The sequence below is a fragment of the Ambystoma mexicanum genome, chromosome 13, assembly GCF_040938575.1.
Source record: "Ambystoma mexicanum isolate Mex_15411 chromosome 13, UKY_AmexF1_1, whole genome shotgun sequence".
NCBI lineage: Eukaryota > Metazoa > Chordata > Amphibia > Caudata > Ambystomatidae > Ambystoma > Ambystoma mexicanum.
The window spans coordinates 619,635,134-619,661,057 of NC_090938.1; the positions used below are offsets into that span (position 1 = coordinate 619,635,134).

At 44.0% G+C, this 25,924-nt stretch overlaps 1 protein-coding gene across 1 annotated transcript in view; it reads left to right on the forward strand.

Annotated features, from left to right (window-relative positions):
• JUP (junction plakoglobin) overlaps positions 1-25,924 on the forward strand; it is a 200,946-nt gene that overhangs the window by 122,145 nt on the left and 52,877 nt on the right. Inside the window, exons 6-11 of the mRNA XM_069634507.1 lie at positions 2,373-2,517; positions 3,960-4,063; positions 4,231-4,569; positions 4,988-5,143; positions 5,932-6,051; positions 18,476-18,626. Of these exons, the coding sequence (XP_069490608.1) occupies positions 2,373-2,517; positions 3,960-4,063; positions 4,231-4,569; positions 4,988-5,143; positions 5,932-6,051; positions 18,476-18,626 (1,015 nt within the window). The remainder of the gene's footprint in view (positions 1-2,372; positions 2,518-3,959; positions 4,064-4,230; positions 4,570-4,987; positions 5,144-5,931; positions 6,052-18,475; positions 18,627-25,924) is intronic.

Here is a 25,924-nt window from a genome sequence, read left to right on the forward strand (position 1 = left end):
GAGGCGAATTATGACCCTGCCCAAGGTGACATACAGACCATTGTCTGCAGTGTGAAAATAATGGGCCGGAGGGAAGGGAACAGTGGGGGGAAAATACAGATTCAACACAAAGCATGGGAACTATATATTCCAACAATAACCGACTCAACCTTTTTTTAGTCTGTGTACTGACCAGAAGAAAAAGTGCTCAATGGGGTGAGAGCGTCCCTTATTTGCTGGCAAATGTTTAATGTAGGACATCACAAAATACCACACTAGATTTCTGGTGGAGTGCCCCTGAGGTTTGCTCAAGGCCTTTTGGGACCTGTGGGTGCCTATTGGCTTCACTCCTGTTAATGGCCAGAGGGGGTACTTGTAAGTGAGTCCTCAAACTGAGGTCTGAGCAAGGAATTGGCTCTTGTGAAGTAGGACATACATGTTTGACAAGGGTCTCACCCTCCTACTGTGTGCCATTTCATATTGGCCTCTGGTGGAGAAGGGAGAACGGGTGTTGCGCTTGTATGTAGTGAATTGGTAAAGAAATTGAAATGCAGTAGGAGAGAATTTGTCATGTTAAAAAAAAAAAAAAAAAAAAAAATCATTTCTGGCTAGCTGTGTCAATGGGGACTTTCACATTAAGGAGAACACTTTGGAAAGACAATGGTCAATCATGAGTCCTTTATGCAGAAAGTGGCTGGCACTTGAACCTCAGGCTTTGAGGCTCCCTGCTTTGCTAGGTATAATTTAGTGATGCCAAAGGGATCCAGATCGTATATTCTACAAGCCCCAAACAGCCAGGCTCTGTAGACTGGAAAGCATAGGGAACCATGGGCACTCCTAAATGAGCGTGGCCTTTGGCCTGCTAGGAGCTCGATGTTGATGGTAATGGATAGTGTAGGAGGTTAGATTTGATTCTGCTTTTGCAGGTCTTCATTCTACAATGTGGCAGTGCCTTTTTTATTTTATATTTTGAATTATTTGGGTGAATGTAGAGTGCTCACATGTTACCTTCCTGCTGCTTTACCGGCTTTGTTGCCCTTGTACAAAGCAACTTGACATTGCAAGTACATCATGGCAAAACATGACCTAATATGGCGAGACAAGGAAAGTAAATGAAAAATTGTCTTCGGCACAAGGACATTTAGGATAGAAAGAAGTGAAGGCCCAAGGAGGTTTGGTGGGGGTGTCTGCGGTGGTAACTCACCCCCCCCCCACCAAGCAGACCAAGGTGTAAATTAGGGTTACATTTTCCAAATGTTATACTGTAAGCCGACTGGATTGCATGAACACCTGTCAAAATATAAATGTATTTCCTCCAAAGCAAATTAACAAGGGGGGTCCTGGGAGTCCCTCTGCCAGACATTAGTCCTGGTTACGAGAGACTTACCCAGAGTCTTTAGCTCACTATCTTTCACAGAGAAGAAATATCCCAAACATATCACTTTGTCCTGCCCTTAATTTGCATATTTAAGTAACTTTGGGTCTCGCCCTAAGTTACTAGGGGAATCCATACGTGGACCCCTTGCTCACTATTCTTAGGGAGGCACAGCTCCACCCTACTGATGAGGTCCAACCAGACCGAAACAAGTGTCTGGGGTTGCTGTTGGTACTCTTGTTCAGAGGAGAATTGCTAGCATTTCAGTGATGGACTGCCCCAGGGCAGGACAAAGACTGATATGTTTTGGATATTTCTTCTCTCTGAAAGATGGTGAGATAAAGACTCTGGGTAAGTCTCTCGTAAACAGGACAAATGTCTGTCAGAGGGACTCCCAGGCCCCCCCTTATTAGTTTCCTCCAAAGCAGCCTGCCAGACTACTTTGCTGATGGGATTAGGTGGTATCTAGGCAGTTCAATCCTTCTCAAAACTTTTTTTTGTTTTTAAACAAAAAACATGCAGCAGTTCATTAAAAGCTGTGGAAGCCCGCATTTATCTGTACCAGTGTTGGGTTTCACTATTTTAGGTAATTTTTGTGTGTGCACGATTTGCCTTTTTAGGGTTGTGTTTGCACTAATTGCCTTTTAATAGGGTATTACATTGTCTGTGATGCTCATTATCTGTACAACTATTCAAAGAACTGATTTCAAAAGCCATATCCACCCGAAATTCTTGAATACAGTGAATCTCATTGGGATTTATATTGCTGGTGGAGATCTATCGGGCCTCTAGATGACCAGACTTTGGGACTTCAGTGTTACAACATAATCCGTTGGCAATGGCCATGTGGTTGAACTGAGGCTTGTCTTCCTTGAAATACTGTGGCATTGATTGTATATTTGCACTGTTGCAATTAACTTCTCCTTCATTTGACACCATAGTTTGGCTTTTTTTCTTTTGGTTTAATTTTCACATCTTATCCCAACTTGTTTTATTTTTCTTTTGGCCTCCCAACCAGTTGATCATTTTGGCCAATGGAGGACCTCAAGCTCTTGTGCAAATAATGCGAAACTACAACTATGAAAAGCTGCTGTGGACCACTAGTCGTGTGCTCAAAGTCTTATCTGTGTGCCCTAGCAACAAACCGGCCATTGTAGATGCTGGTGAGTAGATCCCTGTCTGCTACAACTGTAGCATATCTGCTTGGTACGTTTCAACATGTGGTGTCCAATTCCTGCAGTACTGACTATCCTAGCTTGTAGAGGATGCTGACCTGTGCCTAGTGCTCTTTGTATTAAAAGGCTTGTCTAAACTGGTCAAATGGTTGGACTTGCTGTTTGGAGGTGTTCCAATATTTCCCTTGGTAGACCTCAGTTACATCCTGGCTCTGCAGTGGAGGGACTGTGTTGTATTCTCTGAAAGAGTGATGCAAGTGACGCAATTCATGAGTTGAATGTTTAGTTCCCACAGTGGTGGTTTGAGTGTTGGTGCCATGGTTTGGCTGGGATGGTATGGATGTTTGGTTCTTCGACTCGGGAGGATCGCTCAAAGGCAACATGTTCGCCTTGGAAGCAAGACAACACTGAGCAACATAGGTTTGCTCCCCGGGTCGGCACTTAGAAATCTCTGGCTATTAAGCGCATTATAAAGGACTTATCCTATCATATCACGGACCTAAAACTGAAGGTAAAAAAGCCAGTTGAAACCTACTCTGGAGTGTCCTCCTTAATTCTATCCAATGAACATCCCATGTCTTGTTTTTCTGCAGCATTCTGACCCTCTGATCTGAATTGCTTCTGTAAAAGGTAGTTTGGTAGGGGGCCGCAGGGGTTTGGGTGCCAACAAATCTGGGAAGAAAGGTGAAGGAAGCAAAGGTGAAATGTGGATTGTCCGCTGGCTGAGCTGTATTTGCAATGGCAATAATTTCCTTGCTTTAAGAATTTCTGGTGATACAGCACTACTGCTCATCTCCTCATGTACTCTCCACCACTTCTATTTGTTCTGTTTAAATCTGCACATTTTGTACCACTTGGGTCTCGTCTACAAATATATTTGATTCTTTAATTTTTGACTTCAGCTTTATCTTCTACATGTTAAGCATTTGTAGAATTGTATGATTTTTAATATCAGTTGCTTCCTGATACTAGCAGTTAAAACAAAAGTTCGCTTTTTATCAATTGAAATGATTGCACCATTTTGTTGCAAAGTTGGTAAATGAATTGGATCCAATGGATCTAGGGTTTTGTTCCAGGATGACCGAAGTGCCTCATTTCTTTCCTGTAATAGCTGCAACTGGAGAACTATGGTTAAACGACACTTCGGGTGATGGTTCTGAATACATAATTGATGCATTGCTTTAAAATCCTAGCAATCAAATTCGATGTGACATGGTGAGGGGGTAAAGGTATTCAGATTGAGTTTGTCCAATTCATGATTTTAATCAGATCGTTGTTAGATGTGTAATCGTTCTGTCGGCCACACGTGCAAAATCCTACAGAATGGAGGTGGCAACTTTCTGCGGGCGTGTTTCAGTTATAATCCACTTGCAAGACGCACCTGAATTTAGTGTTGTGCTATAAAAGTAATAAGTGGTGTCTTTGACCAGGTGGTATGCAGGCACTGGGGAAACATCTGACCAGCTCCAGTCCAAGACTTGTACAGAATTGCTTGTGGACCCTGAGAAACCTCTCTGATGTAGCCACTAAACAGGTAAGCACGTTTACTGTTTAGGAATTGTCCACTTATATTGGTGGTAATCGCCTAATGCAAAATTACAATTTTAGTTCTTGCTGATATTTTTTGTTTCCAATTTTTATCCTAAACTGGAATGCAAACTCCTTTCACAAATTTCCTCCTCTCCTTCTCAAATCTCTTAGGAGGGTCTGGACAATGTTCTCAAAATCCTTGTTAACCAGTTGAGCTCCGATGATGTCAACGTCCTCACATGTGCCACAGGGACTCTATCTAACTTGACCTGCAACAACAGTAAGAATAAGACCCTGGTGACGCAAAGTAATGGCGTTGAAGCTTTGATCCATACCATCTTGAGGGCAAGTGACAAGGAGGACATCACAGAACCTGCAGTCTGTGCTCTACGGCACCTCACTAGCCGGCACCCAGACGCTGAAGTGGCTCAGAACTCTGTGCGCCTGCATTACGGTATTCCTGCCATTGTCAAGCTGTTGAACCAACCATATCAGTGGCCACTTGTGAAGGTACTTTTATAATTTTTATTTAAAGGGCCATTACTAATTCACATTGACACTTTACCAGCAAACATAGTCCTTGTATGCTGTGAAGGGAGGGGCAGACATTCAACCGAATCAGCTGTGCATTCTACAAGTGTTGAGTGAATAATTGGCTCTCAACATCCACCTCCTCCTATCTTACACTCCTACTGCAGAGGCAGGTCTTTCAACCCTTGTGCTTCTCCAGACCTCTGCATCAAGACTAATAAGTGAAATTGGAGCACATATACCAGTTCATTCCGCACAACCCTAAAATGTTTGATATATCTCTCTCTCTGCTGGGGAAAGTGCAGTATGTAATCTTCGCTTGATGATGTTTATTATGAGCTTGTATAAAAGAAATAATCTTTCTCATTTCCCACCCACTTTTCTTTTTTGTTCATAGGCTACCATTGGCTTGATTCGTAATTTGGCCCTTTGTCCTGCCAATCATTCCCCTCTGCAAGAGGCTGGTGTCATTCCTCGTCTAATCCAGCTACTGGTAAAAGCTCACCAGGATGCTCAGCGTCATGCTGCTGCAGGCACGCAGCAGCCGTACACGGTAAGGGTCCCCACTTCCTGTGGGGTACACGCACACTACTCAAGTCCTATGTGTATTGTTAGTATGTGCTGCTGTAGGACGTTGGGCCTCCATGTATGCAATCTGCCGTTTGCTGGGAATGTGCTTTTGAGGGAAAATATTGGAGATGGTGAATACAGGTTAAAAACATAGTAAACCTTTAATCTGCACGTTCTGAATGCTCACGGCCTAGGGGTCCACCTCTATCTTTCGCTGTTATTTTGATTTAATTCCCATATTCCCTCCCTGCTTCCCTGTGGGCGCTTTGAAACACATTTACGAGAGATATCTATATATCTCTTGCCTTACAAATGCACAATAACATTTTCACCACTACTCTGATATTAATTAAATATGTTTTGGGTGGTTGTGATGAATTACCCAAATCTCCTATGTTGCCTAGATTTTCAGTTGTCCACATGCAATCTTAAAGGGATCTCCAGGGGTAGTGGAACCAAGCTTGAAGTAGTGCAGGCTTAAATCAGCAAATGTTCTGCAAACGGTGTGGTCTTATTTGGGGTGAAGGGAAGATCAGAGATCTGCCAGGTCTTGGTGTGTACTCCTTGCATGGGAGTAGCAGAGCGCTTAACGTATTAATAAGTTTGACCTTATGTACAAGTTTGTTCTGATGTCTTGGTTTGGCACTGGCCCTCTTTTTGTGTTTGGGGCACAGCGACTGTCTTTCACACTTCAGCTGACCATGAATATTTGCCATACTTGTTGTTATTGTCTGCTTAATTTTGCATTTCTTCTCTCATTTATCCATGCAGGATGGAGTAAAAATGGAAGAGATAGTGGAGGGATGCACAGGAGCCCTACACATTCTTGCACGAGACCCCATGAACCGAATGGATATCCACAGGCACAACACAATTCCTCTGTTTGTACAGGTGAGGGAGGCCTCTAATTGATCTTTTCAAAGAGACTGCCACATGGAGGCAAGCCTGTGTTGTGGAGTGGGATTTGTCACCATTAGTCAAAGGATTGTTTAAGTTTTTAAACTCAATTTACAATTTAACTCTTGTCTCCAGCGCTCCTTGATCTATTCTTGCATCTCCAAGTCAAAGCTGTTGCATCTATGGTTAGATTAAAAATAGATTTCATTAATGTATTAAAGACTTCAGAATACCACCTTTTCTTCCCTCCTGAACTTGTCCTTTTGGAACATTTTGTGGTCTATAGCATAGACCTTATCAAAAAGCATTAATGTAAACTACACTATGTTGAGGTCGTTGTGTATTGCAGTTCCTTTGCTATGTGTGCAGCCTTTCAAAAGCAATGAGGACACCACCCCAAGTGCCCTTTGCATCCTTTGGGCAGTATGATGACTGTCACTGCTGACTTCAGGTTCCCTTACCTACAAGTTAACACAAGTTACTTACTCTTGCCACAGAGCCTGTCCCAAAAGGTTCATGCCTTTTTAACATTTTGTCAAAGGAAATACTATTTTAAACAATAGGTCTGCCTTTATTCAACTAGCACATACCAAAAAAGAAATGTTGACTCCAGTTCTATAATCTGTGCAGGCGTTGGGACTGGATGTGCACCATACATCTGAAAGCTACATATTTGAATGTATCAATATTCTTCCATGTCCTCCAATTTAAAGCCGGACACCTGCTTCTTCGATGCATTAATGTTGTCAGTCGGAAGACCATTCTGACCCAGGGTGCTTCAAATGTTCTACATTTCTTCAGATTCAACTAATCCAAGTTTTCTACAAATTCAGAATTGACAGAACTTTTGGTTTGAGTTCTAAGTTTTCCATGGCCATGCCAGAGAAGGCCATCCAGTCATGTCTTCCCATTGGTTTCTTTTCTTTCCCATTTTAAAGTGGAAAAACGACAAATCCCAGAATGCCACACAACAGGAAGGGATGACCACAGGAAGCTTGAGAACTCTGTGGTTGTAAGACCTAAAACTGGTCTCATTGCTGAAGGGATGATCCTAAACCCTATATATAGTAAGCCTAATCCACAACTAGGGCGCTGTTGCTCAACTGTTAGTGATGGCCATGACTACTCGTGGCCATACATTAGGTACAGGGCTGTGTACAACAAAGCACTAGAAGTACTCGTGAAACCTGCATTTCTACATCTGACTAATCTGTGAGTGGATTTGTGTGCAAGGGTCTGGTAATACAGGCAGGAGAGCCACAAATTGCCACTCTTTTTGGTAAGTGCTCAGTCCCTACAACTCGGTTGACCGGAGTACTGAAATGGAGATGGGACTTTCTAATTTCCTGAAATGAGGTGGTAGAAACAGCCACAGGGGTACTTGGAAATTCTAACCCATATGGCTCTGTACAAAACCGTTCAAACAATGACTGCCCAACTTCGTAAACATGCCAATGGACGGGCCCTCTGAGCTTGCTGCCCAAGTTACCTGTGCACTCAATTAGCAACCGATTGAATGATGGAGCCCAGTGAGGTGCCCATTTCATCCGGGGGAATCCTGCAATCCCTGCCAACGCCACGATTTTCACCACATCTAATAGATGGCTTGATCCAACGCCATCAAGCCTTGATTAGGCCCTTCATTGACTGCTTTGAACTTTGTACTTGAATCTTTAGTTCAGTACAAAAACATGGAGATTGTCAAACGGAGCAAAGTTCTTACGTTCCAAGATCTTTGAGGGCTGCCTCCACAATGCCCAATGACCATGCAACCAGGATGACATGATTGAGCTTCCCAAGAACATCGGGCCATTGGGGGAAAAATGACAAATCAAGCCACCGGAATGGATGGTGGTAATTTACATCACCAATCGGGGGAAGAACTCATTTTTGTACAACATGGCCGTATGTCGACAACCGCTAAAGATTCAGCCATAAATATCAGTCAATAGTGTCTGATTTGATTAAACTCCTTTAAGATTTAATTTCTCCTGAATCAGCAAATCAGACTTAATATATATATTTTATAAAATCTAAATTGAAACCACAGGAAAACATGTAAAGGGCAACAAGTGGCAATTCTTGTGGTTCTCAAGTTTCTTTGAACATTGGCGGACTTTGCAATGTAACTTCTGGTGGCAGATGGCAAAGTAAGGCCTGAAGTCTAAATAAGCCACAACAAAATATCTGCTGACATTCACGCTATTGCCCATTAACTGCAAACAAAGAACCGAGCAAGACTGGCCTTGAATTCTTCAACGAGAGCGTAACTCTTAATCACTGTGGAATGTCGACTTTTTATAATTCACCCCAGGTTAATGACGTATGGGGTCAATGTACAAGGAAACACTGTCGAGGAGAAGAATTACATGGAGACCAGAAAGGGATTGTCACCAGATTTCAAGTCACTAGAAGAGACATTAAGAAAGTGGACAACTCTGGTCTCCTATTAAGAGAAGAGTTTTAAGTCCAATATTCTCCCGCAACCAATCTTTGCCCTGGCATCAAACTGATTTATTGAGAACTTCTGATGACCCTGCAATACTAAAGCGAGTAAATGTACTTGCCTTGTTTAAACGGATTCCCAGTTTAAGATTGATAACTTCCAGTTATATAGCTCGTATAGAATTCCTAAATGACATGTATGTGATTCTGGGTGCCTTGATGTGAGGGCTGTGTTTGTTATGGAAACTTTGAAATCGAGAGTTACCTTTCTTTTTAATTTGGGGTATGACTTCTGAGAAGAACGTGATAAAACTGAAAGATGGGCGAGGCAACAAGAATACTTTGGGCACGCTCCATGAAATTGTGAAAAAGGAGGATTTGCCTCTAAAGATTAATTGTAACCTAATTGAGGGAATTTACATAACTTATTGCCGAGGTAAATACTTTAAACTACATGTCCCTCAGTATCTTTTAGTCTCATGATATGCTAATAAATTTGGAACACCTGTTGCCACATACATTTATTCAGTGAAAGATTCTTAGATCTAGCAATCCACAATGTACTATTGATGCAGGAGACTGATTTGATATTCTAATTACTGCCTGTTAGAGCTCTGAAGGGAGACCTGGTGGTCTTTTGACTGCGGTGAGGAATGAGGGCTTCTCTCCAGCTGGCCCATTTAATCCCCTTATTTACAAGCTAACAAATTAAATGGGGTACTGAGAACCAGAATCAATCACGTCTGTTTATTGGAATAGCTTGCACATCTCGGTGGAAACCAGGTGATTTGAATTCAACATGTGTTGAAACAGATGACTATTCCCCAACTTACCCCAGGTACTATGCTAAATCTCTAAGGCTAGGTTATGCATGGCTTAAGCTCATAAATACCTGAGGCCTCTGCTAGTTTAATAGTAACATTCAGGTAGATCGTCCTCCTCGCTCACCAGGTGTTGGGGGCGTGGGTGGGGGATTCTCATTGCTTGTTTGCCACTTTTTATTTTATATATTAATTTCAAACCTGCTCCCGCTTTAATGAACTTTAGATCTCCTCTAGTGACCATATACTGTTACATGCAGAATGGATGCTTGAGGCCGGTGTTTCTTCACCTCCCCTGGCCATTAAAACATCAGATTGAAACTAATACAGGAGGTACTAACCATTTTGCATCATTCTGCAGTGAAAGATTACTAGCATCAACCTTTGCTTGGTTTATGCAGGTACTTGCTGACTCCTTTTCCTGAGAATGAGTTCATTTTTTAAAATAAATTACAATGCAGAGTTCAATCCTGAATCACGAAGCTCCAGACAACATCTGTGATAAAAAAAAAAGTAATCAAAGCATAACCTTTGAGCATTGATTCAGACTCCACTACCATTGTCGGACAGATTGCCAAGTTGAATTTGTTCTAAAAAATTGGATAAGGAGCTACAAAGACTGTATTCTGAAGCAGAAATAATATTGTGTAGTTTCTCTTCCAACAATATTGTCTTTTTGTTGATCAGTACATTTAGCCCAACTCTAGCCTATATACTTTTGTGGCCAGTCACATATGATGTTTGGATTAATCATTCTAATTAGATCTATGCTAGCCCCTGCAATTTATGTATGGACATAAGCTCCACCAACCAAGTTTGGGCCTTGGACTTTGATATTGATGGTAATGATCAACTAATTAAAGTACTATCGCATACTTCCGGACCTGATGGTCTCTGCAACATTACCATGAGAAGTTGGCCAGAATTGCAGTCCAGAATCCTAAAATCCTTATTTGACCAGATAATTTTTGCTCGGATCCCACCCAATTCTTGGAAGATCTCGCATAGTGTTCGTCTTCAAAAAAGTTGATGGAGCTCTTCCTAAGAACTGTCCTATAGCCTTGCTGGATGTTTCTAGTAAGATTTATTTATTTTGTTCATACTGCTAAAACAGCAGGCAAGACAAACCCATGATACGAATCAATCTGGATTTAAAAGTTATTGGAGGAGCTGCCCTTAATGGATTCATTTAGTCAGTTAGAGCAATTTAAAGTGTCTCCTTTATTGGCCCGACTATGGCCTTCGACTGTGTTGCCCAGACACCTACAACTATCTGGAGAAAACACCTGGCTACAGGTTATCCTTTAACCTACTTAGCCTTCCTCATGGTGCGAAGGTACAAATTGGGTGCTATCAAGGCCTATTACTACCCTTATGGACTTACAACAAGGTTGTGTACTTGCTCCATTTCTTGTTCATAGCTGATATTGCAGAGTATTTAGGCCTGATAAGATCTCACCCCACTCCCAAACTTTCTCCAGTCAGCTGGTGGGAATATGCTGATTACCTGGTTTTGCTGGACTTCACTCCCATAGGACTCTAGCATCAGTTGGTGCCATTAGGTACCTACGTTAAGGCAAATGGTTGAGTATTAATCCAACAAACTAAAATCCTCTTTTAGCCCCAATCGTGGAACCAAATCTAAACTTAATTTACACCTTAAATGAAACTTCAATCGAAGTGCCCCCCTCAGTTATTTTGGATTTTAATTTTTGAGCAATAGAAATGCAGCGCTTTATGCCAGGCCTCGTGAGAACTGCATTGCACTTGAAATTAAAGCCAAAATAATCTGTATGTATTGTGAGATTCTCCCTTATTCCTGTTATTAAAATATTCAAGGCTAAGACTGTCTAGCGTATGGAGCTTAATGTGTCCTAAATTTTGAACAAACTAGTAAGCCTCCCTCTTTTGGAGGAGTCCTGAACATGCCGAACTTTGTAGCTGTCACAGTAATCTGATATGAGCTTGGTTTGATATCTCTTAAAGCTCCAGAAATATTTGACTCTCCTGATGAATTGGTCCCTACTGAAGGTTCAATATTTTGCATGCTATATAGGGCGTTCATTAAGGACACTGACTTAACCCACTGGACAGACTATGGTAAACTATTAAAGGTGTTTGGGATGAATGCCGAAACACTAATTACTGCGCCTGTGGCGGTTAATAAAAAACATAGGATGGTTGATTGGCTGGTCATCAAGTTGAATTCGTTTTAGCTACTACACTTTAATGGAGATTGTCACCATATGTGATGACAATTAATATCAAATGTATTTTTTCCTTATGCAACTGTTTTGTTTTCCATTGAATTTTATCGAGTGGATTGACAGTTACTCACTGTAGTGGCTACCTTACTCCTGGTCCATAGTCCACTTGCCTCCATACTTGTGGGACATTGTGACGGGACTGGAGCACTTTTAAAGCATCAAACTTTTTTGTCCTTTTATTTTTACGTGGGGCCACCGCATGTGACAGCAGCCCAGCCTTACCTGCGCGCCGCCCAGCGCATTGTCCTTCAGTCCTTTTCTATCGCCAGGACCATTTAGCAACAATAGAGGATACTTATTGGAGGGGATGCCGGGTGGGCGTATGGAGGAAAGGGGACTATTGAGTAGGAATAGGGTAGTCCCTACGTTGAGTAACTGTCGTAATCCTACTTTCCTCCATACTTGTGGAAGATTCCCAAGCACTGACCAAAGGAAACCTGGGTGGATGGAAATGTCCCTTATTGGAACAAATGCTTAAGGACTGCCTGGCCAAATTGGGCATCAACGTGGGCAAGACAATGGCTGCAAAAAGCAAAAGGGAAGCCCACGTAGCAGCCTTGGCTATGGACTCCCAAAGGATGTATTATTGGAAGGCAAAAGCGGCCACTTTGCCACGGACCAGATGTGCATGAATGCCCTTTGAGGGCTGAAGGCCTGGAGTTGTAGGCATCAAATACATGAAACTATCCAAAGAGATGGATGCTTTCGAGGCTGGTTTCCCTTTTGAGTTGTGAAGAACTTTTACGTTCGCTCGTTCTGTCGAGGTAAAACTTCAGTGTCTGTCTAGGTTATATTTTATTTATATTGCGTCCATACACAAGTGTTTCAGGGTGCAACAAAGCAAGGGAGGGTTACAAGGGAGGACAAGTGCTGAACACTAGATCAAAACAGGTAGTGCAGCCAGCAGGAGGCAAGTGCAAGAATTAATGGGTGACAAGTGCGGTAAGGGGACTCTAGGGTTGCAGATACAGACCAAAGTGCAAAGGGTTGCCCGTAGGCAGTGCAGGCATGCGTCTGGGTGGGCAGGGACCTGGGCTCTAATTCGGAGGGTAGGCAGGTGCCCAGTGCAGGGACAGAAGTGATCAGCAGGTGAGAGGGAAAGAAGGCAGAAGCAAAGCAGGTCTTATGGTGCTTCCAGAACCAAAGATGGTTCTCCAGTTTCAGAGAAGCAGGGAGGCTGTTCCAGAGGGAGGCCCCTGCCGAAGAAAGATACCCCAAACGTGTTGCTTGGTGAAGCGACTGACCCTGAGGGAGTTCAAGGTGGAATAGCAAAGGTTGTGTAAAACCCTCTCTGCATTGGAGACTGGGTTCGGGAAGAAAACTGGTAAAGATATTGACTGGTTTAAATGGAATTCAGAAACCACTTTAGGAAGGAAAGAAGGGTGAGTGCGAAGCACAAGCTTATCCTTGTGGAAAGTTAGGAACTGATGTTCGACAGAGCGTGAAGCTCACTTATTTGTCTTGTAGATGTAACTGTAATCAAAAAGGCCATCTTCCAAGAAAGGTACTTGAGCTTGGTAGTGACCATAGGTTCAAAAGGCTTATGACAAGGTGGTGAGGACCACATTGAGATCCCATTTTGGATGAGGGGCTGGAACCAGTGGAAAGAGACATGCAAAATGTCTCTTGATGACTGGGTTTGCCAGTGAAAAAGAGCAACTGTCTGTGGACAGATGCGCAACAATGGTGGATAAGTAGTTCCTGTATGACAAAACATGGATGCCAGAGGCTGCAAGGTCAGATAGAAAAGACAGTCAATAGAAGCTTGTCTGGGATCAAGTGGTTTAGCTAGACACCCTGACAAAATCTGTAATTTGCTCTTGTATTGAGCTCTTGTAGAGGTCTTATGTGCCACTTGCATTATACGCATGTTATCCTCTGAGGTTTCGAATTGCGTTAACAATTGGAACTCTGGTACCAGGCCACCAAGCTGAAGGATTGGGGGGGGGGGGTGCCACAACTGATGATTGCTCTGGTAAAGGTTGGGAATCTGCGGCAACCTGATCGGGGAGCACACAGATGGGTGCTGCAGTTCCGAAAACCAGAACCTTGCTGGTCACCAAGGAGCTATGAAGAGGAGAGTGCAGTTGGAAGCACTCCTGAGTTTCCAGAGTGACTGAATCGGCAGCAAAGGAGTAAAAGCATAAGCTTTCATGTTGTCCCAAGGGATCTCAAGAGCGTCCCCCAAGGAAGACACACAAAGTCTGTCCCTCGAAGCATAAAGAGGAAGTTTCCAGTTCGCCGAGGTTGCAAAGCGGTCCACCACCGGAAAACTCCTTGCTGGAAGATCTTGGTAAGAACATTGATATTCTCTCTTGCTTATAACTCGCCGCATATTTGCGGCTGAGGGGAGTCCGCACGCACATTGATGTGACCTGGAATGTGTACAGCTTGAAGCCAGACCTTGTGTTGGATAGCCCAATTCCAAATTTGGATAGCTAGATCCACCAGAGGAGACTTGGTCCCCCTCCCCCCCCCTCACTCCCCCTGTTTGTTGATGTACAACATTGCTATGGAATTGTCCGTATGAATTCGAACCACACTGATGGAGGGTTGAAAAGCCTTCAACACCAGGAAAAACTGCCAGGAGCTCTAGGGATTTGATCTGGGACGGCCTGTCCTGGGGTGTCCACAAATCGTTCACCTCAGTGTTGATCCCCACCTCAGAAGGAAGGAGTCTGTGGTAACTTACTTGTGGGCAGGTCTCCTGCAAGGAGGTCCCCAATGAAAGGTTGCTGGCGGACTACCACCATTGAAGATCCGTCATGCAGGATAGGACTGAATCATCTTGGATTCCGTAGCCTGTGACCAGCAGCTCTGTAGAGCAAGCAGTGTGCCTCATTTTCAGACGTGCAAGCAGTAGAGTTAACACGCAAGAAGCCTTGAGGCCTAGGAGTCTCTGGAACCACCTGGCCGACATGAGGGAGGACTGCAGTAAGACCTGGCAGGTGGTTGCAGGGTCCTCAATACTGTTCTCCGTCAGGAACACTCTGGTACTGATGGTATCCCAACAGAACCCATAAAGATCAGGCCTTGAGCAACCATCGAATATTTCTGCCAGTTCACTGACAGCCCAAGATGGAACAGGAGCTGTCTGATTTACTGAAGATTGTCTGTTGCGGATTGTGGACAAGGGCTGTGCAGGAGCCAATCATCCAAGTATGGATATACATGAACACCTTGCAGTCTGAGGAATGCTGCAATGACAACCATCTTCATAAAGACTTGCAGTGCCGAGCCGAGACCAAACAGTAGCACACAATACTTTTTCCGCTCCCACGAGAACCGCAGATATTTTCGATGCAGGCTCCAGAACAGGATATGCATGTAGGCATCCTGAAGGTCTACCACACTGAGCCAATTGCCCTTCTGGAGAGAGGACTTGGGCGTAATCCTCGTGAATTTCTCTTGGGGTAGAGAGATTGTAATTGGAGAGGTTGAGGATAGAGGGCAGGCCATCCTGGTGGTTGGGTTTGGGCACTGTAAACAGACTGGAGTAATAGCCCTCCCCTTGCTTATGCAAGGGAACAGGCTGCACTGCTCTGAGGTCTAGACGTTTCTGTACCTTGGGTAAGGGTGGGGGAGGGGCAAGCAAAAGCCTGCCCAGGCAACAGACAAAACCCATCAGCCTTCTGTGATGCTCTGCCACGCATCCAGAAGAGACAAAATTAGTCCTCCCACCTCTCGTGCAACCGATGGAAACCATCTAAATGATCTCAGTGGGGAGACCACCCATTGCTGAAGAGGCTGTTAACCGACGTAAAAGCAGCCACCCTGTCTTTGCTGCTTGCTGTGGGGGGGGGGTCCATCGGTGGGAAATATTTTCCCAGCGCACCCGGTGGTCCTGAAAGCCTCTGAAACCAAAGGACCTCGTTTGAGTAAGCTGCCTTAGCTGGTGTTTTTGCAAGGACCGTTTTTGTGATCGCTTTGGTGAGTTCCTCATCCGTGGAGGAGTGGAAAAGTTACTTACCCTCGCAAGGAAGACCCAGAACCTTGTCCTGAACTTCCTTCGAAGCATGCAAACAACGCTTGGCGGGAGATGTCTACTCCGACCACAAGGCCCCAAGCTGAAGTGTCAACATGATGGGCCACATCTTCCAGCAAGTCTTGCGCCAGAACTCTGGCATTGGATAAGCCGCCTTTAGTCTTCGAGCTTGTCCAGAGGAATACATTCCTGTAACTCAGCAAGCTCCTTACACAGCTTGACATTAGCAGCTGCAAGGATAAGCTCAGTATTAGCGTGACACAGATGAAGGGATGAATTGGAAAAAATATATATTTTTTTTCCCACTGGCGTCAAGAAGCTTGCCCTTCTTGGAAAGTATCTCAGATGCTGCAGGTGAGGATGTAGAATACTGCTTCGACTGAAGCCTAGCTGCTGCCACCGTCGATGAGGGAAATGGACATGCATTCAAGGGTATGTCTTCAGATGCATGTAGCAAGCATCACTTAGTTTAAATGTTGCCCAGAATGAGGTTTTTCACAGACCTTGCAGGCTTCGTCCAGGACATCCTTTTGGAGGATTAAGCCAGTGCGCTCTTGTGTCGACAGAGTAAAAGCTCCAGACAGAACACCTTCCAGTGGAGCTGGAGGCTAGGGTTTTGGGATGTCTAGCAACACAATCCTATCCCCAACCTGGTCGTGAACTGCTTGAATAGTGCAGGGTGGATCATTGCTGTCCTGGTCTGCTTGGTCCTCATCCAGTGCAGCAGGAACCGAATTCTGATCTGTTGCACGTGGCCCTTAAGACCCTGAGGGTGGGATTGACTGTGCCACGGGAGGCTTTAGCACAGTTGACATTTGGGCAGTATGGTTGGGTCCCCACTGCTAGTGGTGGTGGAGGCACACCCTGGGACCTGCAGAGGGAGTTTCGGGGCTGTTCATGTGGCTTAGGATGCATTTCCTTTCATAAATCCAATGCCTTCATTGGATCAAAGTGCATAAGCAACTGAAACTTGCCAAAAAATGCATCCTCAGAAGATCTATGTGCTGGAGTGGGTAGAGGTTGCTCGGAAGGGGCATACCACCAGGATCGCAAAGAGGATGGATCTCCATAACTGGATCCACGTAAACCAAGGAGCGGATGTAGGACGAAGCAAGACTGTGGCAGCAGAGACTGAGCATGCCAATCCGTGGAGGGCGAAACAGGTTCTAAAAAGGGGCCCCTCCGTACCAGCCGTTGTAAACTTTGGTGTGAGAGGTAGACAAAATGGCCACCGTAGACCACATGGGTTGGACTGCCATTTTGTTAACTCCTGAAATGAAACTACATCACAGTTGTCAGTGAGGCTGTGGTTACCACAGGGGTATTGCAACTTATTTTTGGCTTGTGACAAGGAACCTCAGCAGAGCTGGTGCTAGCAGATCTGGAGTGCTTTTGCGACCCCCCCCCCCCCTCCCACCCCATCCCCCCCTTTAGACTTGACCCCCAGCAAGGGAACCTCTCCGGAGCCGGTACTAGAAGACGTAAGCTGTTGAACCAGCTTCTTTGCTGGATTGGTTTGACCACGGACCAGAGTGTGGTACAGCTTAGTTCACCTCCTGAAGCCAGAGCCCTTGAAGGGGGGGGGGGCCTCCTCCCTCAATCTTGCTTTGTCTTAGACTTAGCCCCAAGACGGGGTTCCTTGGAGGGTGGTGGGGGATACCCCAGTACATTTAATCACTAACAGGAACCTCGAGCTGAGACTGTACTCTTGGTTCCAGATTTGGAAACCTCGGACTGACCTGGTGAACTTTAGCCCCCAAAAGGGGTACCTCTGATCCAGTCATGGCAGCCTCTTTGCAGGGGACCTTGGAAACTCTGGAGCACCGGGTTAGATCCCTTTCTGGACACCTCGGGGAGATGCCTGGAAACGTAGCCTCTTGAGCACCTCCCTGACCCCCGAAGACCCAGGCTGGGGTGCCCTAAATCTAACACTTACCAGTCGCATCTATATCTCAGTCGAAGCGAGAGTCCCAGCAGTGTTCTGGGCCCAAGCACTCCAGGCAAAGAGTGGTGATCTGCCCTCGCAAAATGACGTTCGCACGATGAACAGGACACTAATACCAGACGCTGTGGCATAGATGGAAGAAAAGATTGGAACCAGAGCAGGAAAATGAAGGACAAGGGAACAAAAAAAAATATTCCCCGAGATACAAGTGCGTCCGACTGGGCAGAGAAAAGGACGGAAGGGCGATGTGCGTGGTGGAACTCAGGAAGGCAGGGGGCGGTGGTCACGTTCAGTGGCCCTGAGTAAAGTGATCCCGTCCCGATGGCTGATGGCTGGAATGTCCCACAAGTATGGAGGAAAGGGGACGGGACATGGGAGTAAATTGTTTTCCATCAAATTGTATGGAATTGTTAATCTGAAGTATTTTTGTATTAGTTTATCTTGTGTCTATTAAATACATTTGTTAGGTGAAAGGCTTGTATCAAGGCAAAATGCCTATATAATAAGAAAAAAAAGTTTACTTGCCTTCGCTGCATGTACATTTTCACTCATTGGACATTACTTATTGAATGTTGGGAAGTGTTCTCATGCCTGTAACCGCCCTGTCGTGGTCCAGTTTGGCATTGCTAGATATTAGGAGTCGGGCTCTCAGTGGTAACATCACTGTTGCCCACTTGCCATTAAATCTTTCTCACTCTAAATACAGGGCTGAAGGAAAATCAAATGTATATGTATTCTCCCAATTAATGGCATCTGACATGACAGGTGCTGGCTGGGTGGGAGAGGGACATGTTTAAGTTTGAGACTACCATGATTCATACTGGCTTCGCTATACATAAAGACGTGTGCCCCTTCTGTGTATCAATCTTTCACTTCCATTTCTTTAGACTGCCAAGTAAAATGGCCACAGCCCTGAAATTGCATGCTCTAGCCTTACTCTTTCCTTTCTTGTCAGCTTCTGTATTCCCCAGTTGAGAACATCCAGCGTGTCGCTGCTGGAGTTTTGTGTGAACTGGCTCAAGATAAAGAGCTGGCAGATACCATTGATGCTGAAGGAGCCTCTGCACCATTAATGGAGCTGCTGCACTCGAGGAATGAAGGGACCGGTGAGCTGCATGCTTTACTGATACTGAATTGGGGTGGTAAACTTAATTTGTTTGCAGTTCATTGAAAATGGTATGGGTAATGAAGCTATGAAGGTTGTACGTTATGCTTAATTAACCATGCAACGCCACAAATTGATTTTGATGGGACTAGTCCCATGGGTCATGGAAAGGGTAGAATGGTCACATTGTTGGGGAGGACTTTCCTTTCTAGCCTCACTTTGAAAAGCCTATGTTTTCCCTATTTTTTTCCCCTTTTATTTGTTGAGCAACTGAGGCCGTCACTCACCAATTTAACTACGTTTTATGGGGAACCCAGCTAGACCCTATGGCTACCTAAGCCTGCAGTGTCATTTTAACCCCTTTTCTTGCACCACATTGTCCTCGCAGGCTGGTGGCAGTCCATTTAAAATGGACACTATTGTGCTCTGTTTAAATTTCATGGTTGCCTTTTTCTGTGTAGAAGGAAAATTGCCCCTCTAAGGCAGCGATTCTAAAATACTGACTTAATTGGTATGAAGTCCTTGTTGCAAGCGAGCGTTTGAATTGGATTACTTGTCTGCATAAGCCACAATCCAACAGTTTACCTGCCACACTATTACGTGTCCTTTTGGGTCTACAGCTGCAGACTTTTAAAAAAATAAAATGTTTAAAAATGTGTTCCCGCATGCCATGATCATGGGAGTAGTTGGAGCAGAATGAAAATTGACGGGCACGTTTTGATAGCAGGATTGATCTCGTCTCTGCCAAACATCAGACTGTGTTCTAGCAACATTTCTTATAATCCAGGGAAATGGTGACGTATTCATTATTGCATTTTGGGCCCCAATACATTGAGCGTTTGGGCACAAGCCGCAAATTCCATTTAAGCGTTGCGTAGTGTAGTAAGGTGCCCCTAGCGTGATATAACAATGTATAATAGATGCCTACGGAGTCACGCAAACTGCCTACCGTCAAAGGCAATTACTTTAAAAAGCATATCAAATGTGGAGTGGCCTGAACTATGAAGGCTGATCCACCTGAGGAGGTTGAGGCGGAATCAGTGTGGGGTAGAGTTGAGCGGGGGAAGGATCTGTTCCACTCAGTTAACTCGGGTATCAGCATATTAAACTGGTTCAGCTGCCTTCTATCATGGAGCTCCCTATGGTGTCAAATTGGCGGAGTTGACTTCAGTGACTGAAGCATAAAGACCTAACATTCACTTGGCAGCCATGACAATAGCAAAAAACCTGGCGCGGCCAGCTAAGGGCACAGCCAACGTCTGCACCAGCCTGGTTCCACAGCACTGTAAAATCGGACACTCAAAAACCATGCACTTCACATCTAAAAATGTTACAGAAATGCACCATGGTAATGAACCCAATGAGTAAGTGGAAAAAGCAAGGCTCCAAACATGGTGCTGAAAAAACCATGAAGCGACTAAAGCTTCCATCCATGACTCTTGATACATCTCATCAAAAAGGAACTCTTTGAAAGCCAACTCCAGGGAAGACTACACTGACGTGGCCTCCCAAAGGGAGTGCAATCAGGATGCAATTTTAAAACTGATCACACCAATGCAACAAAGTCTGGAATTGAGGCATACTCCATGGTTGCCTTTTGAAATCCTGTCGACACTGGTGTTTTCAGCAAAGTAGTGTCGGGGGCTGAAATAGGACAAAGACAACTGGCTATGTAGGCCGAACCTTTTTTTCTTTGACAAGGCTTCCTTGAACATCTCATACTGGGCATTTACCCAAGATCTAGCCACTTCAGCAATGAAGGACCTACAACAGCCGGAAAAGCAAGAGAATAGTGATGAGGGTGTAGGGGAGGAGTTGCATGACTATGATGGCATATATAAAATAGTTGACGCCCCCTTTCCTGGCAAGAGCAAGCTTGCACACAAACCTTGTGTAATGTTGGTTTGCTTATAGATGAAAGGGCAGGGATCAAAAGAAAAATGTGTAGACCTCCTACTTTTGCCTACATAAACATTCGGGATGCAAGTGCATGGAAACATAGCCAGAATACTTTCTCCATTTCCACCCCCCCCCCATATAGTTTCTACAATCTGTAAAGAAACTGCTTGACGCTTTGGGAATCACCTAAAACTACTAAGGCTGCAAATGCTCAATAGAAAGGTGCATAACATAGCACTAGTAATTCTGGGTAAATCAACTTAGTGTTAAACATAGCTAATGCAACAGCTCTTATAAGCAGCTATGACTGATAGTTGGATGGCTATACAGCACCCACTTAAAGACGGAACAGTATTTGTACCTAAGCATATTCCTCCGTAAGGAATAAATTGGCAAATGTAGTCCTTAAAATGATCTTTGGTGTAAAGTTCAAAGAAGAACCTATATTTATTTAGTTTTATAATGCAGTCATATATTTATGGCTTATGAATACAATCATTATACAAGAACATTCCTTTAAAGAGAAAGATAAAAATCCCTAATGCAAAGAACATTCCTTAAAATCACCCTCTTGCATTAGACTCCAAATGTACAATTATGTTCTACTCGCCAATTATTTATCAAGGTTAACCTCCTTAATGTTGGGCCCCAAAATTCAAAAGCATCCATTTTTATTATATTCCTTCCATTTGCGAGGTCACCAAAATGGGACTTGGCTCCCCAACCCCCACAATTGGTGCATTAGAGTAACATTTCCTCCAGACTAACTTTAATCTTGCACTATCATTTTGTTAGGTGATAGATAAGTAGTATCCGTTCTCCCCTCATATACTCTTCCCACAACTCCTCTCCACCATTGCCATCCATCTCCATTTCAGAGCGCCCAATGGCTATGAAGGTACCTCGCCTTTTTTTTTCTCCCTAGAATGTAGGACAATGGATCGAAAGATGCCTCCCAGTTTCTCTCTCCCAGCTGACAAAATATACATGTGCTCCCCAGTATCTCCATATTGAATTTGTACTGCATGTATACTGTGTAAATGAGTTTGGGAAAGCCCTGAAATACGGGGGGGGGCCCTGCCTTTGCTTGCCCATGTTTAAGATGATCAGCGCTGAGCGAATCGGTTGCAAGATGAACCAAGTTCTGTATTAATTTATTTCTACTTTCAGGATTCTTTTCAGTCTAGCTTCAGTTATCGCCCTTAGGCCAACCTGTAACTTGGTGCTCAGGTATGGGTCACATCTAAAATGTCTAATGGTGGATTTAAGGGAGAGTTGTCCCACATTATCTGCCTCCTTAGATTCAATAGTTTGGACCCCTCTGCGTTAGCAAGTCTCTATCCATACTTCACTTTCTTATATTTTAGATAATGGTGGAACCCTATTTAGCTCTGAAATACTCGATGCGTAGATGATTCAGCAGGTACAATACAGATCTGAAGTTGCTTCTATCCTCCCGAATTCATTGACTTTCTTGTGGGCCCATATTCCAGCCCCATAGAGTAACTTGGGAATCACTTTAGCTTGGTATACCTTAGCCACCGATTCTATAGAGTAATCTGAGTGATGTTTAGAAAAGATTCTTGTTCTGCCAGCTTTCTGTCTAGTTGCTACCCCTAGTTGCTCAAGGTGCATTTTCCATGTAAATGGACTGTCAAGAAGGACCTCAGTTCCTTGTAGGTATTCACATACTCCATGTTACCATGGAGTTATCTCTAGTTTCTGGGTGGTTTCTTTGGTTTCTTGAACACAATTACCTTGGGTTTGCTTATCTTTATTTTGAGCCTGTTAGCGATTTCCTCTAGTTTATCTGATAATGCTTGTAGCCCATGTAGCGTCTTGTCTAAAAGCAAGAGATCATCCGCGTAACACACCCCCACAACCCTCATGCCACAAGTGTCAGCAGAGATGCATTTGCCTTTTGAAAGTGGGTGGTCAGGTCTAGGAGATAAAAATCGAATAGGGGGCCAAAATACACCACTGTTTTAAACCTTTGTAGGTTGATATTGTCTGTGTACCTCACCAAGATATTTTGGTGAAGGGCTGTAATCGTATTGAGGTGGCCATTGGTTATCCCCCCTGTCTTGAAGTGTCTTCCACAGGAAATTCCTACAGACTGTTGAATGCTGCAGGAAAAATCGATTTAACGTGCCATACATTCTGGTCATGTAAATATCATCCAGATCTCTCCACTAGAGTGGTTATAGCAGTGATATTATCCATTGTAGAAAACCATTTCTGAAACCCAGCTGAGTAAAAGGCAAGAACTGCCTCTAGATCTCCCATTTCGAAAACTCTTGTAAATCTTTGCGTATGGTTTTGATGCACATCGAACATCATTAATATGTTATAGATCTTTGGGTTGGAGACATCATTTATGAACCGGAACAAGCATGCATTCCTGCTACAAGGAAGGGATGTTTGTTCTACCAATATGCTTAAATATGGGGTTTAGCATACTTCCCCATGTTTATCTTCATCAAGCCATTACACAGCCCATCCCGCCCTGGGGCTCAAACAACTGTTACTGGGCTGGATAAGGGCGGTAAGTCTTCTGTTTTATAGAACAGCTCATTGGGTCTGATTTTGAAAGTCTGGTGGTTCAGAATTTGTTTTTTCAATGGTGTCTTTAATATGGGCCACCCAGGACTCTGCTGAAGCTCCAACTATTGCTTTACTGTGAGCGAGATCTGTTTATCTGCTTCCAAAAAGTTATCCTAGCTTCTGCTGAAAGAATCCAGCAAGGTAGTGGGATGATGGTGATGATTAAACTGCTGCTGTTCTTTATCTTGAGTTGTCACACGCATCCACATAGAAAATACTAAGCTTGTGTTGGTTGGTCAGTTCCAAGAGTTTATGCTGCTCCAATGGTTAACACAAGTTTGTTGCACGCTTGCGTGTAAGCAACGCTAAGTGAGGTTTCTAAGCAGCCAGATCTGTAGTCCTTCAATGCTCCCTGCCTGGAATGCATGCACTGAACGTGCACAGAGAAACTTGCACAGCCTCCCTAACTGAGATTGGCACCATGTCAGGATCCTGAAGAAAACTGAAGCTGCTTGCCCCATGAACCCTCTAGAATGTCTAGCCCACCGGCCAATAGGAACAGACCATGCGCTTCTTGCCCCAAAGGGAATGATGAAAAAATAATAAACCAGGTCCACACCTTCAACACATCAAACTCTCTCAGGACCTGAAATGAGAAGCACACTTATCTGATACCCCCAAGTTACTCTGCCAAGCCTGGGAACCCCTGCTTAGAAGTTACTTTCAATTCTTTCTTCCTCTTAGTTTCTTTTTCCTTTTTCAAGTAGGAGTTTTCTGCCCTTCCTTACACTCTAGGCTTGCCAAAGTGTCTCTAAAGGGAGATTTCTTAATTTTCACTGCCGCATTTCCTATCCTGCACCAAGCGTTTCCTAATTAACTGGAATGTGACTAGTACCTTTTTCTGTAACTTAGCAAGGAATAAACTATTTACAAAGTAAGGGGTAGCTAAAGTTGGAAAAGAACAAAGCTTCATGCCTGTGCTTGGCAGCTGCACTGAAACGCAAGAATATCCTGCTCTTACACCGACCTCTCCTGCTCGCCCCTCTTCCGAGGTTCTAAAACCCTTTCATTAGTAAGGTGGGATTAATTTAATTCACACGCACCTCAGCAAATGTACTTCAGTTCCTCATGGCGATCGTGTGCACTTTCACTCACCCAGTCCCTCTTAATACACACATTGTTAATTACTTTCAAGTTCAGTGTCCTTTCTTAACGTTGCCTCCAACTCTGCATTTAAGAACCATTTACAATGAACTTCTCATTTGCAGGCAAGATTAGGATTTTCTTTAGTGTGAAATATCTACTGGAAACAGTCTCTCAGCAAATCTTGCTCAACTATCAACAAATCTTCCCACTAAACTGCTTGAACACGTGCTACGAAGAGCTGAATCGTTCTCTATTGGTAGTAAAGTCTAAAACTGCAGGATTTACAAACTGGTCCTGCCTCTTGGTTTAGTCAATGAAAGGCAGTTTAGAACCCCGATTTAAGAATCCAAGTAACATCAGGCTTCCAGGCTGCCCTTATAGTAGAACTTCAATTGATCCTTCCATCGTGTCTTGGGAAGGACAGATATTCCTGCAAATAGTGATTAAGGAAGAGAGGGAAACTAATGCCTGTTTAAATCAAATTAAATCTAAATACGATTTTACATAAATCCTGACTCACTGCAGTATGTAGCAGAAACACCTTGCAATCTCTTGCTTTCTGCTGTAGACCCTCTGTACACATGTTGACTGCCACAAGGGCTGTACAGGCGCTGACTGCCAAATGGGAAGTAAGCCCAACACGGAAGTGACTCCCAAAATGATGCTCTTTGTACACAACTTTCAACGAGTGAATGATTTACAAGTTCTTTATCTGCTATTGGCAGTACTGTTCACTCTTCCTCAGTTTTCAGTGTTCAAATCATGAGGGTTGATTGAAGAATATTTCTCTGATACCTCTACTATTGCTTGTTATTCTGCAAGTCTTTGGGCTTAACAAGGGGAGCTTAATACTCAACCTGATGCTAAAGATTTTCTGATGAAAGGCAGTTGAATGTTCTGAACTTTCTGGAGTGACTGAGCAGGATGGCAAGGACAATCGTCTTCCACCTCATGACTCTGCCAGCTTAGCGTAGGAATCCTGCAATACTTTAAGGAAACCATGGTAAAAGGCAAAATTTCCCCCTTCTCCAGACACTCAACCTCTACAGAAATGCTCATCTGTGATCCTACCGCGCTGTGTACGAAAACTGAAATCTTGCCCTTACAGACCTTGACACTTTCGACTTTAGCTCTTTTCTAAGCATCGTTTCTTTCTTTTAATATAGCTAGATGCTGCCTGCCCCTCTACTCGGCCACCTGGTACAGCAGTACCCCTCCTCTGTGCCCCTCTGTATCCCACCGCTACTGTAATCTTTTATACTGATGTAAAGTGCTGTTAAGCATCTGTACTGTTCTTTACCACTGTAAAGATCTCTGTTGCTTCTCAAAGCTAGGTCTGCACTCAATAAATACCACAATCCTACTTATTTGTGAGCTTTCCAACCAAATATTTGTGGCATCCACTCTTCGACATTACCGTCTGAGGGAAATCGTATTCTACAATTTGCCCAATTTAAATTGTCATGTGCCAGTGGGATCAGGCATCAGCATGTGTCCCTCGGGTTGCTGCCTGATGCTCTCTATTCATGAGCTCTTCTGCTTTTTCCGTTATAAAATCTTTTGCCTTGAGTCTCCCTGATCTCCATTTAATGGTTACCTACCTCATTGACAGCGCTTGTTTACTGCCTACCCCGTCTTCTTTAACCCCTTGCCTACACAATATGAAGAGAGGGAAATGGTCACACTGTGCTCTACTACTTTCTATCATTT